A 14,012-nucleotide genomic window follows, 5' to 3' on the forward strand; every position below is an offset into this window, starting at 1 on the left:
ATCCATCACTATCACAGGAGCTGTCAAACCTAATCTATCGCCTGTTGTGTTTTCTCATCCACAGAGCAGAGAAAACAGAAGTTCTCAGCGATGACCTTCTACAGGTAAATAAATCATTACCTAGGCTACATTTTCTCATTTACTTTACCACAGGGTTCCCCAACTGGCGGCCTGTGGGTGATTTATTTGGCGCCCCAAGTTTTCTGGGAATCTGTTCCAAAGTATTCCCATGCGTAATAAAGGGAAATCTAGTTGTTGATCCCTGCTCTACATACTCATTACATACTGTACCACAATCAATGGAACTGCAGACTCAGTATTGTGAATACAACAGGCTAAGCAGAGCCACAGATATTGTCAGCTTCTTACATATATTGGTAACAAAACAAATTGTAACCACGTTCTGCCAGGAATTCTGATAATCCTTGGTACTAGTGGTAAAAATATGATGACTGTGTGAGTGTATATTCTATTCAATTCAGTTTGATACTCTGGGTTCCTCCAGTGCTATTCTCAGTCTGGTTCCCAGGAAAATAGGCTACCAATTGAGTTCAGAGAGTTCCTCAGAATTCCTGTTGCTCAGGGAAGACATTCTATACACTCAAAACACATAATTTCTGTCATTCCGGAATGTTATTTTGTTTTCCTCCGCCCCACTTGAAGTCAGAGAGAGCATGTGTGTACACAAACGACACTACTGAAGAGACAGTCTCCTGCTGTTGCTTCAAGACCATTTTCTCTTAGTCACATTAGATAAATAGCATGTGGTTGACTGAAGAGAAAAGTATACTGGAAGGAAACAGTCATGAGACCCACACACAGCACTTTGCATGACCATGTTCTATTTAGATGCATTATGAGGTGTTGTCATGAAAGGAGGGAGTGTCTGTCCAACACAGCTTAGGAATAGCTGCTGCTGAGGTGAGGACACTTTACAGTAGCTGACAGTTGACTCTGTTTTGCGTGAGACTTTCCTTTATCAACCTTCCATGGCCCACTGTGATTTAGACTCCTCTGTCTTCCAAATATCCCATCTCTCATGCTACCATGTCAGTCTGAGAACCCACTGTTGGATCACTCTCCTGTCCATGGAAGCACTGGAGGCTAGTGCTTTATCACCACGGATCAGTTTTCTGCTTCAGCCAACTCCTGTCTCTGTAGTGCTTGTTGTCATCCATGTTTGCCTGCTGTGAATGAATGGCATGCATAAGAGGCCTTTTTAAAGTGGTCAACAGTGCAAACAGATGAGGCATCCAGGCCAGTGTCTTATTCTTAGTCCCATCTGCCTGCCATCACAACACCTGGTCCTCCATGGTGGATCCATGGCATCCCAGAATTCCTCTGCTAGCCCAGCTGTCCATATAGCCACATAGCTCAGCTTCCACAGGGGCACCAATTATATCCCTGAGGCCACAAAACCCTGCATACACTACATGACCAAAAGTATGTGGACACCTTCTTGTCATACATCTCATTCCAAAATCTTGGGCATTAATATGGAGTTGGTCCCCCCTTTGCTGCTATAACAGCATCCACTCTTCTGGAAAGGCTTTCCACTAGATGTTGGAGCATTGCTGTGGAGACTTGCTCCATTCAACCACAAACATTAGTGAGTACGGGCAATTAGGCCTGGCTCACAGTCTGCGTTCCATTTCATCCCAAAGGTGTTCTATAGGGTAGATGTCAGGGCTCTGCAGGCCAGTCAAGTTCTTCCACACCGATCTCGACAAACCATTTCTATATGGACCTCGCTTTGTGCACAGGGGCATTGTCATGATGAAACAGGAAATGGCCTTCCTTAAACTGTTGCCACAGTTGGAAGCACAAAATCTTCTAGAATGTCATTGTATGCTGTAGCGTTAACATTTCCCTTCACTGGAACTAAGGAGCCTTCCCCAAACCATGAAAAACAGCCCGAGACCATTATTCCTCCTCCACCAAACTTTACAGTTGGTGCTATGCATTGGGCCAGGTAGTGTTCTCCTGGTATCCCCCAAACTCAGATTCGTCCGTTGGACTGCCAGATGATGAAGCGCGATTCATCACTCCAGAGAACGCGTTTCCACTGCTCCAGAGTGCAATGGCAGCGAGCTTTACACCCCTCCAGCCAACGCTTGGCATTGCGCATGGTGATCTTAGGCTTGTGTGCGGCTGCTCGGTCACGGAAACCCATTTCATGAAGCTCCTGGCAAACAGTTATTGTGCTGACATTGCTTCCAGAGGCAGTTTGGAACTCGGTAGTGGGCGGTCCCGTTCTGTCAGCTTGTGTGGCCTACCACTGTGCTGTTGATGCTCCTAGACGTTTCCACTTAACAGTAACAGCACTTACAGTTGACCGGGACAGATCTAACAGGGCAGAAATTTGACTTGTTGGAAAGATGGTATCCTATGGCGGTACCACGTTGAAAGCCACTGAGCTCTTCAGTACGGCCCATTCTAATGCCAATGTTTGTCTATAGAGTTTGCATGGCGGTGTGCTCGATTTTATACACCTGTCAGCAACAGGTGTGGCTGAAATAGCCAAATCCACTAATTTGAAAGGATGTCCACATACTTTTGTATATATAGTAGAGGTCGACCGATTATGATTTTTCAATGCCGATACCGATTATTGGAGGACAAAAAAAGCCGATACCGATTAATCGGCCGATTTATTTTTATTTTTAAATATATATATATCTTACACACACACACACATTTTTGTAATAATGACAATTGCAACAATACTGAATGAACAATGAACACTTTTATTTTTTATTATTATTATTATTTTATTTTTTAAATATATTTTTTCCCCTTTTCTCCCCAATTTTCGTGGTATCCAATCGCTAGTAATTACTATCTTGTCTCATCGCTACAACTCCCGTACGGGCTCGGGAGAGACGAAGGTCGAAAGCCACGCGTCCTCCGAAGCACAACCCAACCAAGCCGCACTGCTTCTTAACACAGCGCACCTCCAACCCGGAAGCCAGCCGCACCAATATGTCGGAGGAAACACCGTGCACCTGGCCCCCTTGGTTAGCGCGCACTGCGCCCGGCCCGCCACAGGAGTCGCTGGAGCGCGATGAGACAAGGATATCCCTACCGGCCAAACCCTCCCTAACCCGGACGACGCTAGCCCAATTGTGCGTCGCCCCACGGACCTCCCGGTCGCGGCCGGCTGCGACAGAGCCTGGGCGCGAACCCAGAGACTCTGGTGGCGCAGCTAGCACTGCGATGCATTGCCCTAGACCACTGCGCCACCCGGGAGGCCCCGAACACTTTTATTTTAACTTAATATAATACATAAATACACACACGCACACAGCTCTGAAGTGACAATGATACTGAAGAGTCTGCTTAGGAGACAAATACTCTCAACTGTTTGAATAAAAATACAGTTTAAGTTACCTGTGATGAATGTTGAAAACAAAAACTTTAATTTCTATATGCAGGAAATCCTATTTTAATAATGGGCATGGTAAGAATTGACAACCAAAGTGCGAGTCATAATTCCCATGACACCTTTTAGCAAAATCTGAAATAATCGTCCGATTAATCGGTCGACCTCTAATATATAGTGTAGTTCTCACACACTCCAGAGAAAGCTTACTGTAATTTGCTCAATGGCTCTGTGTGATGATGGCTCTGGCATTTTGTATTCTATAATGGGGAGGCTTCCTGAACTCTTGCCAGTCCGGATTTTGCTTTAGCCAATAATAGCTGTCTCCTTTACTCTGTCAGGAACGAGAAGCCAACCGGGTTACCAAGCAAGCTTAGACTGACTTAAAAAAAACAATAAATGATATTCACAACAGCGGAATTATGGGTACTATGAGTGTTGTTTAGGAATCCAACCCTCTTCTATGTTGTTTACCGCTGTTTGTGTTTAGACACAGACACGCTCTCACACCCTTTCTCTGGCTAGCCGTGCCATGTGCTTGTCTGGACATCTTATCAGTCCTGGCACAAACACACTGGTCAGTCACGTTACAGTGGGGATTCCCTGCTCAGTGGATGCGTCATAGACCAAACTAGGCTCTGAGCTGATCAGTTAGCCAGACATAAGTTGTTGTACTCTTTCAGATCCTTCTGGTCTGTTTGTTTGTCTGTTTAGTCCTTTGTCTTCAGTCTCTTTTGATGTCTCTGTCTGGGAAGTCTCTCTGTGTGATGACTCTGTCTGGGAAGTCTGTCTCTGTCTGGGAGGTCAGTCCCTGTGTATGATGTTGGGGTGAGTGTGTTATGTCTGCGTGTAAGAATGTGATGGAAAAGAGAAAGCGACAGTGGCACCCCTGGCGCCATGTAATCAAAAACACACACACACACACATCCCCAGGATCTCCCCCTGTAGAGAAGAATGAGGTGGAACTCCAGTCAGAGGAATCCCCTGTTCCTGTGCCATGTGCTAACAGGGCCCAGCCCGAACACACAGTGTTCCCCGTTCCTGTGGAGGAGGCAGGAGACCCCCTCCACACTGTCTGACCCAAGAGAGAGTGGGAGAGCGGTGGAGAGAGAGGTGTGGAGGAATCAGCCGTTGGAATTCCTGAGTTCGAGTTCTGTTTTTGTAACACAATTGTCATGGTTTCTGTTGATCTGTTCTCACAGTCTGTCCGTCTGTCCCCTGGCTGCTCCGTACATCTGTCTGTCTGCCCTATTCCCAAAGGCATTGTTCTGAGCTGTCAATTTCTCCTTCCTCCCTCCCTCCCCCTCTAGTTTTCTGTGCAGGTGCATTTAGTATTACATCCTTGCTTATTTTTAAAACAGACACTCCATGTTCCAGACTGGGCATGTTCTGTACAACAGACACTCCATGTTCCAGACTGGGCATGTTCTGTACAACAGACACTCCGTGTTCCAGACTGGGCATGTTCTGTACAACAGACACTCCGTGTTCCAGACTGGGCATGTTCTGTACAACAGACACTCCGTGTTCCAGACTGGGCATGTTCTGTACAACAGACACTCCGTGTTCCAGACTGGGCATGTTCTGTACAACAGACACTCCGTGTTCCAGACTGGGCATGTTCTGTACAACAGACACTCCGTGTTCCACACTGGGCATGTTCTGTACAACAGACACTCCGTGTTCCAGACTGGGCATGTTCTGTACAACAGGCACTCCGTGTTCCAGACTGGGCATGTTCTGTACAACAGGCACTCCGTGTTCCAGACTGGGCATGTTCTGTACAACAGACACTCCGTGTTCCAGACTGGGCATGTTCTGTACAACAGACACTCCGTGTTCCAGACTGGGCATGTTCTGCACAACAGACACTCCGTGTTCCAGACTGGGCATGTTCTGCACAACAGGCACTCCGTGTTCCAGACTGGGCATGTTCTGCACAACAGACACTCCATGTTCCAGACTGGGCATGTTCTGTACAACAGGCACTCCATGTTCCAGACTGGGCATGTTCTGTACAACAGACACTCCATGTTCCAGACTGGGCATGTTCTGTACAACAGACACTCCATGTTCCAGACTGGGCATGTTCTGTACAACAGACACTCCATGTTCCAGACTGGGCATGTTCTGTACAACAGACACTCCATGTTCCAGACTGGGCATGTTCTGTACAACAGACACTCCATGTTCCAGACTGGGCATGTTCTGTACAACAGACACTCCATGTTCCAGACTGGCAACAAATAGCATAACAATGCTCTAAAGAAGAGTTTGAAAAATAAATGTCTATGTAGTTCGTTAGACAGATTGCAGACAACACTGTGGAAGTTGCCATACAGTTTCACCATCTGACAGCTGGACAAGGCTGGCCTAGTTCCTCTGCAGTATGAAGTAGTTTTCTGCCCTGGCTTCAGAGTGCTGTGAAATCACAATTTCAGAGCATTCATCTGCCCTTTTAACGCTCCAAACAGCAGTAACAGCCCAGCAACAGTCTCCATGAAGACACTTCCGATGAGTCATCCGTTTTTATAGAAAACATTCCTGTGTTGTCCAGCTGGGAGCGGCCGGTATCATTCATGCCTGACCTTTGACCTCCATGTAGCTGACTGGACTTCAATGAAGTGGCCGTCAACAGGCAGGGATGAGGGAGATTAGAGGAATATAGTTACATGTCAACAACATTCATTCTACTGGACAGAGTTGTCAGAGGACCAAAAGGGCTGAGAAAGATAGATCAGTGCAGTTCTAAACTACAGGCATGACCTTTCAACTCAGTGTCCCTGTCCCTAAGAACTGTCTACATCTTCTGCACCACAAAGTTCCTCCACCAACATTTGTTTTTATAAACAGAGTTGAGTTCCCTTTCTTACTGTGACAAAGCAGTGCGGAACATATTGGATTCCTAACCTTGTTACACTATGAAACACAAGACGATGCATTTAATCATTCATCATACTGGTTTTTATGAAAATCATTTCCCATGTCTATAGCCTGTAGCTGCTTTACCACCGAGTTGTGTACTACATCACAGTAAAGATCTGTCTGTATGTAAGTGGTCGTTTGTCGTGCACAGATTGAGCGGCGCATGGAGATGGTACGTGTGGTCTCCCACAACACGCACAAGAGGATGGTCACCTGTCTGCAGGGCCACATTGGCACCGACGCAGAGAAGAGACATGTAAGTACAGGTATCATTCATATTATTCCTGACCAAATTGTCTGAATCACTAGATCAAAGATAAGCATATATTTATGATTTATTTCCCATGAACTCTTCACCTACCTGATGTAACACTAGATTACACTACCCCCTTGAAAATAATGTTCTATATCAGCAATTAGTGTTTTTTTTGTTTACCTCATGATCCAACTTGTACAATTGTGTCAATGCCAGTCTGTACCACACCTTTACACAGGAAATGGTCAGGTAAAAAGACATGTTTACTTTCTCATAGCTACATCTGTAGCTCTGCTCAACCCTCCTTTCATGTATTTCATTACAGCTTTATGGGAATAGAAAGGAATGACGAGACATCATACGGTGTCTAGTTGTTACAGTATGTCAAATTAGCTCTTAACATCACAATAACCGTAACGTCCTCATTCTTTCTATCGTTCCATATTGTCCAAATTAATGAAAATGGACTTTCCATTGATAAGCCCCCAAAAGGAAAACACTAGAAACGTCTTGTTGGTGCCTCAGTTGGTATCTAATAAATGTATACATATCTCTTTCCCTTTCTCTCTCTACAAACACACCTCACAGAAAAAGCTTCCTCTGACAGCGCTGTCTCAAGCCATGGTGGACGGAGGCAGTCAGCTGGGAGAGGAGTCTCTGATTGGGTGAGTGAGGGTGAATTGACAGGTTAGACAACCAATCGTCTGTCTGTCACTGGTTATATGGAACAGATGAACCCTAGAGAGATGGAGAATATGTGGCTAACATACTGACCCAATTATTATCAGCGGTCTTTTCAGTCATTTCTTGTTTTTGTGGAGGATCAGAAAGTGTCTAGTGTGGATGTCTATCCACATAATGAGGATGTTTGCCAGACTGATTCTCCATTTAACAGAACGAGCTACATTGTTGCCTTGTTCGCATAGTAAGACAGTGACAGAAACAGACAGGCACTCAGACTAGAGGATGTAGAAACTACCCAGAGATTTACTGTTACTGTCTGCTTTTAGGAGGAAGTGACTCTATCTAATTTGACAACTTGCCAATGTTTAATATGATGTATTTGTGGATGTGGAATGATGGATTTGGAAGGTATTGTCAAAGGCGACTGGTGATGAATGCGACATGTACAGTACCAGTCAAAAGTTTGGACAGACACTCTTTTGACTATTTTCTACATTGTAGAATAATAGTAGTAACCAAAAAAGTGTTCAACAAATCCAAATATATTTGAGATTCTTCAAAATAGCCACACCTTGATGACAGCTTTGCACACTCTTGGCATTCTCTCAACCAGCTTCATGAGGTAGTCACCTGGAATGCATTTCAATTAACTGGTGTGCCTTGCTTGAAAGTTCATTTGTGGAATTTCTTTCCTTAATGCGTTTGAGCCAATCAGTTGTGTTGTGACAAGGTAGGGGTGGTATACACAAGCGCTACGATAAAACTGGGTCTCATGAGGACCGCCACAGGAAAGGAAGACCCAGAGCTGCAGAGGATAAGTTCATTAGTTACCAGCCTCAGAAAATGCAGCACAAATAATTGCTTCACAGAGTTCAAGTAACAGATACATCTCAACATCAAATGTTCAGAGGAGACTGAGTGAATCAGGCCTTCATGGTCGAATTGCTGCAAAGAAACTACTACTAAAGGACACCAATAAGAAGAAGAGACTTGCTTGGGCCAAGAAACACGAGCATTGGACATTAGACTGGTGGACATCTGTCCTTTGGTCTGATGAGTCAAAATGTGATATTTTTGGTTCCAACCGCTGTGTCTTTGTGAGACGCATAGTAGGTGAACGGATGATCTCCATATATGTAGTTCCCACCGTGAAGCATGGAGGAGGAGTTGTGATGGTGTCGGGGTGCTTTGCTGGTGATGCTGTCTGTGATTTATTTAGAATTCAAGACACACTTTCTGCAGTGATACACCATCCCATCTGGTTTGCACTTAGTGGGACTATCATTTGTTTTTCAACAGGACAAGGACCCAACACACCTCCAGGTTGTGTAAAGGCTATTTGACCAAGAAGGAGAGTGATGGAGTGCTGCATCAGATGACCTGGCCTCCACAATCACCTGACCTCAACCCAATTGAGCTGGTTTGGGATGAATTGGACCGCAGAGTGAAGGAAAGGCAGCCAACAAGTGTTCAGCATACGTGGGAATTCCTTCAAGACTGTTGAAAAGCATTACAGGTGAAGCTGGTTGAGAGAATGCCAAGAGTGTGCAGAGCTGTCATTAATGCAAAAGGCGGCTACTTTGAAGAATCAAAAATGTATTTTGATTTGTTTAACACTTATTTTGGTTACTACATGATTCCATATGTGTTATTTCATAGTGTTGATGTCTTCACTATTATTTTACAATATAGAAAAGAGTAAAAATAAAGAAAAAGTAGGTGTATCCAAACTTTTGACTGGTACTGTAGATGACCCTCTGCAGTTTTTCGTCATTATTTTGAAGGACAGTAATGGTGACTTCTGACCCCAATGACTCTTCCTGTGGCATCTGAATAATCTTTGTGTGTGTGTGTCTCCTCCTGACAGGAAGATGATGGAGGTGTGTGGGGAGGCAGAGAACAGGCTGGCGTCAGAGCTGCTGCAGCATGAGGTTCAGATAGAGAAAGACATGCTAGACCCCCTCAACCAGCTAGCAGAGGTGAGGAGGAGATATTGACTTCCTTATTTCATCCAAACCTGTATAAAGAGTATCCAATATTTAGTCAAAACCATTCTAACTCCATCATAAATAATTGAGTCAATGTGTATTTGGAAAAGTGCCATACGTTCTTAACAGACGTGAACATCCATATTCTCAGGTGGACATTCCCAACATCCTGAAACAGAGGAAGCAGCTAGCCAGGCTAGTTCTTGACTATGATTCTGCCAGAGCGAGGTGAGCCTGTGTAAATGTATCACCTTTATTAACATTTAGACTGTGCTAGAACATGTTTTAAAGTTGAACAACTTTCTAACCTGTTCTGCGGTCTACCCCTTCCAGGTGGTTGCAGGCAACCAAGTCGATAATCTCAGGAACAAACACTCAAGCACTGACGGCCAAGGCAGACCTGCTCAAAGAGGAGGTGGATGAAGCTATGAATAAAATGGAACTGTGCAAGGTAAGGCCTCAAATGGATAAATCACCCCACAGTTAAGTTTGTCTGACGTTCTGCTATAAGAATTAGGATAAATCACAGGCCTCAATCCCAGATGAATGGTAGTTGCTCACATGAGGAGAAGAGGAAGTGACACTATGGAAAGTTTTGACATTAGAAGGTAAGGACAGAAATGGACATTCCATGCCCAGTACTGTTATGGCTGTTTGATTTAGGAAGAAGGAATGCCCAGTCAGCTGTGTGTGCGTGCCTCTCTCTCTCTGCGAAGTGCTGCGGACTGAGAGTATTGTGTGTTTTGAGTTAGTTTGAGTTAGTGGTGTGTGTCAGGTCTTCTGTCCAGGAAGCTACATGATTCAGTGTTTTCCTTCCTCTACGCTCCAGGCCTGTTCAGCCCTGCTCTACACTGCTACTATACCCTGGCCCTGTGAACAGCAGGCAGATTTATGAGTCACTGTGGAAGGCCTAATGACCCTACCTAGCGCTAACACTAACAGAGCTGCCACCTGAAATACATTGATTGGATTTTGATATAAGGAGACCAGAGAGGTGGATGGGTTTAGGTCGATATAAAACAGGCAGGAATTTGCCTTTTATAGTGAAATTACTGTTGATGGATCACATGTTTACGTCCTGAGAGTTGGTCCTTCTCTGTCATCTGCCTCTAATGATCTCTTGTCTGCTCCTCTCTCTCAGGATCAACTGGCTGCAGACATGTACAATTTCTTCTCAAAGGAAGGGGACTATGCCTGCTACTACGTAATGGTGAATCAGAGTGTGTGTGGGAATGTTCATAGCTTTTTGGTGACTGGTGAACAGTTTGTTTGGTTTGTTGTTCCTCTCATTGTTGACTAACTCTCTTTCTTTTTCTCTCTTTTTCTCTCCTTTCGCTCGCTCTCCTTTTCTCTCGCTCGCTCGCTCTCCTTTTCGCTCGCTCGCTCTCCTTTTCTCTCGCTCGCTCGCTCTCCTTTTCGCTCGCTCGCTCTCCTTTTCTCTCGCTCGCTCGCTCTCCTTTTCGCTCGCTCGCTCTCCTTTTCTCTCGCTCGCTCGCTCTCCTTTTCTCTCGCTCGCTCGCTCTCCTTTTCTCTCGCTCGCTCGCTCTCCTTTTCTCTCGCTCGCTCTCCTTTTCTCTTGCTCGCTCTCCTTTTCTCTTGCTCGCTCGCTCTCCTTTTCTCTTGCTCGCTCTCCTTTTCTCTTGCTCGCTCGCTCCTTTTCTCTTGCTCGCTCTCCTTTTCGCTCGCTCCTTTTCTCTCGCTCGTTCGCTCGCACGCTCTCCTTTTCACTCGCTCGCTCGCTCTCCTTTTCTCTCGCTCGCTCGCTCTCCTTTTCTATCGCTCGCTCGCTCTCCTTTTCTCTCGCTCGCTCTCCTTTTCTCTCGCTCGCTCTCCTTTTCTCTCGCTTGCTCTCCTTTTCTCTCGCTCGAACACTCTCCTTTTCTCTCTCTCTCCCTCCTCCACACTGTTCTGTTGTGTTCCCAGCTCTTAGAGGCACAAGCTGATTACCATAGAAAGTCTCTGATTGTCCTCGAGAGTGTCCTGCCAACCATACAAGCACAGCAAGGTACACTATACTGCTCCCCCCAAAACCCCTCTCGTAGCCAGGTGCAGTACAGCCCAGTTCCCCTCTCGTAGCCAGGTGCAGTACAGCCCAGTTCCCCTCTCGTAGCCAGGTGCAGTACAGCCCAGTTCCGCTCTCGTAGCCAGGTGCAGTACAGCCCAGTTCCCCTCTCGTAGCCAGGTGCAGTACAGCCCAGTTCCCCTCTCGTAGCCAGGTGCAGTACAGCCCAGTTCCCCTCTCGTAGCCAGGTGCAGTACAGCCCAGTTCCCCTCTCGTAGCCAGGTGCAGTACAGCCCAGTTCCCCTCTTGTAGCCAGGTGCAGTACAGCCCAGTTCCCCTCTCGTAGCCAGGTGCAGTACAGCCCAGTTCCCCTCTCGTAGCCAGGTGCAGTACAGCCCAGTTCCCCTCTCCCTGTGCTGGTTGAAGTTGCCCAGAAGTTATCCTCCTCCATCCTGTCCTACTCCCCTCTAAAATCCCTCTCAGCGAGATACAGACCAGTCCTCACCTCCTCCTTCTAAAAACCTCTTTCTATTTCTCGTCACAGGCTCTTTTTTCCTTCAGACCCATAAAGGTTTAACTGAGCGTGACACAGGAACTCTGTCCATTAGTACCGTGATGATATTGTTGGGTCAGGCTAAAGTCTTAAGTTACCATCTAGGTCTAGGCCAGGTATCCCAAGCTGGGGCACGCGCAATGCCATCGGTTGTACGCCAAATAAAAATGTGATTCACATTTATTTTATTTATTGTATTTTATTTTCAAACAGTCCATTTATATATTCCAACGGGGCTATAGATTTGGGTGAGGTTTTTTCTCGCCTGAGTAGCCTCGTTTCACTGCCAAAAATAAAATTAAACCATCTAGTGTTCAGTGAAATAACCACACAATGTCAAATACAGGTAGCCTCGTCAAATCATTCACATCCAATCACATTAACCATTACTCTCTCGTGGGAATTCCGCTAATGGTCTGTATGTAGCCAAACGTAGCTGCTGCTCATGTTGGTATCTGTACTGATGGCGTAAAAGCCATGACAGGGAGACATAGTGGAGTGGTAACGCGCGTGCAAGCAGTTGCTCCCGGTGCAGCATCCACCGGGAGGCTCTTGCTGTCAAGGGAATGCCCAACAGCTTGAAAGACGTTTTGGACAGTACAGTGAAACTGGTTAACTTTGTTAAAGCAAGGCCCCTGAACTCTCAAGTATTTTCTGCATTATGCAATGATATGGGCAGCGACCATGTAACGCTTTTACAACATACAGAAGTGCGCTGGTTATCAAGGGGCAAAGTATTGACACGTTTTTTTTTTAAATTGAGAGACTAGCTTAATGTTTTCTTTACTCACCATAATTTTCACTTTCAGCTTCTCACACGACTGGCCTATCTGGGTGATGTTTTTTCTCGCCTGAATGATCTGAATCTAGGATTACAGGGACATATTGAGGCTATAATTAAGAAGTTGGAGCTCTTCTCTGTCTGCATTAACAAGGACAACACACAGGTCTTTCCATCATTGTATGATTTTTTGTGTGCAAATGAACTCAAGCTTACGGACAATGTCAAATGTGATATAGTGAGTTGGGTGCGCAATTACGCAGGTACTTTCCCAAAACAGATGATACAAACTGGATTCGTTATCCCTTTCATGCCCTGCCTCCAGTCCACTTATCGATATCTGAACAAGAGAGCCACATCGAAATTGCAACAAGCGGTTCTGTGAAAATGTTATTTAATCAGAAGCCACTGGCAGATTTCTGGATTGGGCTGCGCTCAGAGTATCCTGCCTTGGCAAATCGCGCTATTAAGACATTGATGCACATTGCAACCACGTACCTACACTACCGTTCAAAAGTTTGGGGTCACTTAAAAATGTCCTTGTTTTTGAAAGAAAAGCTATTTTTTTGGTCAATTTTAAAATAACATCAAATTGATCAGAAATACAGTGTAGACATTGTTAATGTAAATGATTATTGTATCTGGAAACGGCAGATTTTTTTATGGAATATCTATATAGGCGTACAGAGGCCCATTATCAGCAACCATCACTCCTGTGTTCCAATGGTACGTTGTGTTAGCTAATCCAAGTTTATAATTTTAAAAGGCTAATTGATCATTAGAAAACCATTTTGCAATTATGTTAGCACAGCTGAATTAAAGAAGCAATAAAACTGGCCTTCTTTAGACTAGTTGAGTATCTGGAGCATCAGCATTTGTGGGTTCGATTACAGACTCAAAATGGCCAGAAACAAATACCTTTCTTCTGAAACTTGTCAGTCTATTCTTGTTCTGAGAAATGAAGGCTATTCCATGCGAGAAATTGCCAAGAAACTGAAGATCTCGTACAACGCTGTGCACTACTCCCTTCACAGAACAGCGCAAACTGGCTCTAACCGGAATAGAAAGAGGAGTGGGAGGCCCCAGTGCACAACTGAGCAAGAGGACAAGTACATTAGAGTGTCTAGTTTGAGAAACAGACGCCTCACAAGTCCTCAACTGGCAGCTTCATTAAATAGTACTCGCAAAACACCAGCCTCAACGTTAACAGTGAAGAGGCGACTCCGGCATGCTGGCCTTCTAGGCAGAAGTTGTATACAAGCAACTCGATCCAGACCATTCCGCACGTTCTGAAGTTGGAACGGCGTTTCTAGCATAAAGGCTGTAGGAGGAGTAGGCGGCGGAATAATAAGAAGTATGTTGAATATCTAAGCTGGGGCTGCTGCCACTATCCCCACCAGTAAATGTAGTGTGTAGTGTGTCAGGCTTACAATGATGGCAA

General features: G+C 45.3%; 1 protein-coding gene across 6 annotated transcripts in view; it reads left to right on the plus strand.

Moving 5' to 3' along the window:
* The window catches only part of LOC139571339 (rho GTPase-activating protein 17-like), a 56,916-nt gene that overhangs the window by 28,213 nt on the left and 14,691 nt on the right, over window positions 1-14,012 (plus strand). For 5 of the 6 annotated variants that reach the window (XM_071394131.1, XM_071394129.1, XM_071394130.1 and 2 more), the window contains exons 2-9: window positions 65-104; window positions 6,459-6,563; window positions 7,152-7,228; window positions 9,115-9,226; window positions 9,387-9,463; window positions 9,569-9,686; window positions 10,377-10,445; window positions 11,159-11,240. In XM_071394131.1, coding sequence (XP_071250232.1) covers window positions 65-104; window positions 6,459-6,563; window positions 7,152-7,228; window positions 9,115-9,226; window positions 9,387-9,463; window positions 9,569-9,686; window positions 10,377-10,445; window positions 11,159-11,240 — 680 coding nt within the window. Of the gene's footprint in view, window positions 1-64; window positions 105-6,458; window positions 6,564-7,151; window positions 7,229-8,563; window positions 8,764-9,114; window positions 9,227-9,386; window positions 9,464-9,568; window positions 9,687-10,376; window positions 10,446-11,158; window positions 11,241-14,012 lie in introns of those variants that run through there. The other variant, XM_071394132.1, reaches the window with a different exon arrangement.

This window comes from Salvelinus alpinus, chromosome 3 (assembly GCF_045679555.1).
Source record: "Salvelinus alpinus chromosome 3, SLU_Salpinus.1, whole genome shotgun sequence".
NCBI lineage: Eukaryota > Metazoa > Chordata > Actinopteri > Salmoniformes > Salmonidae > Salvelinus > Salvelinus alpinus.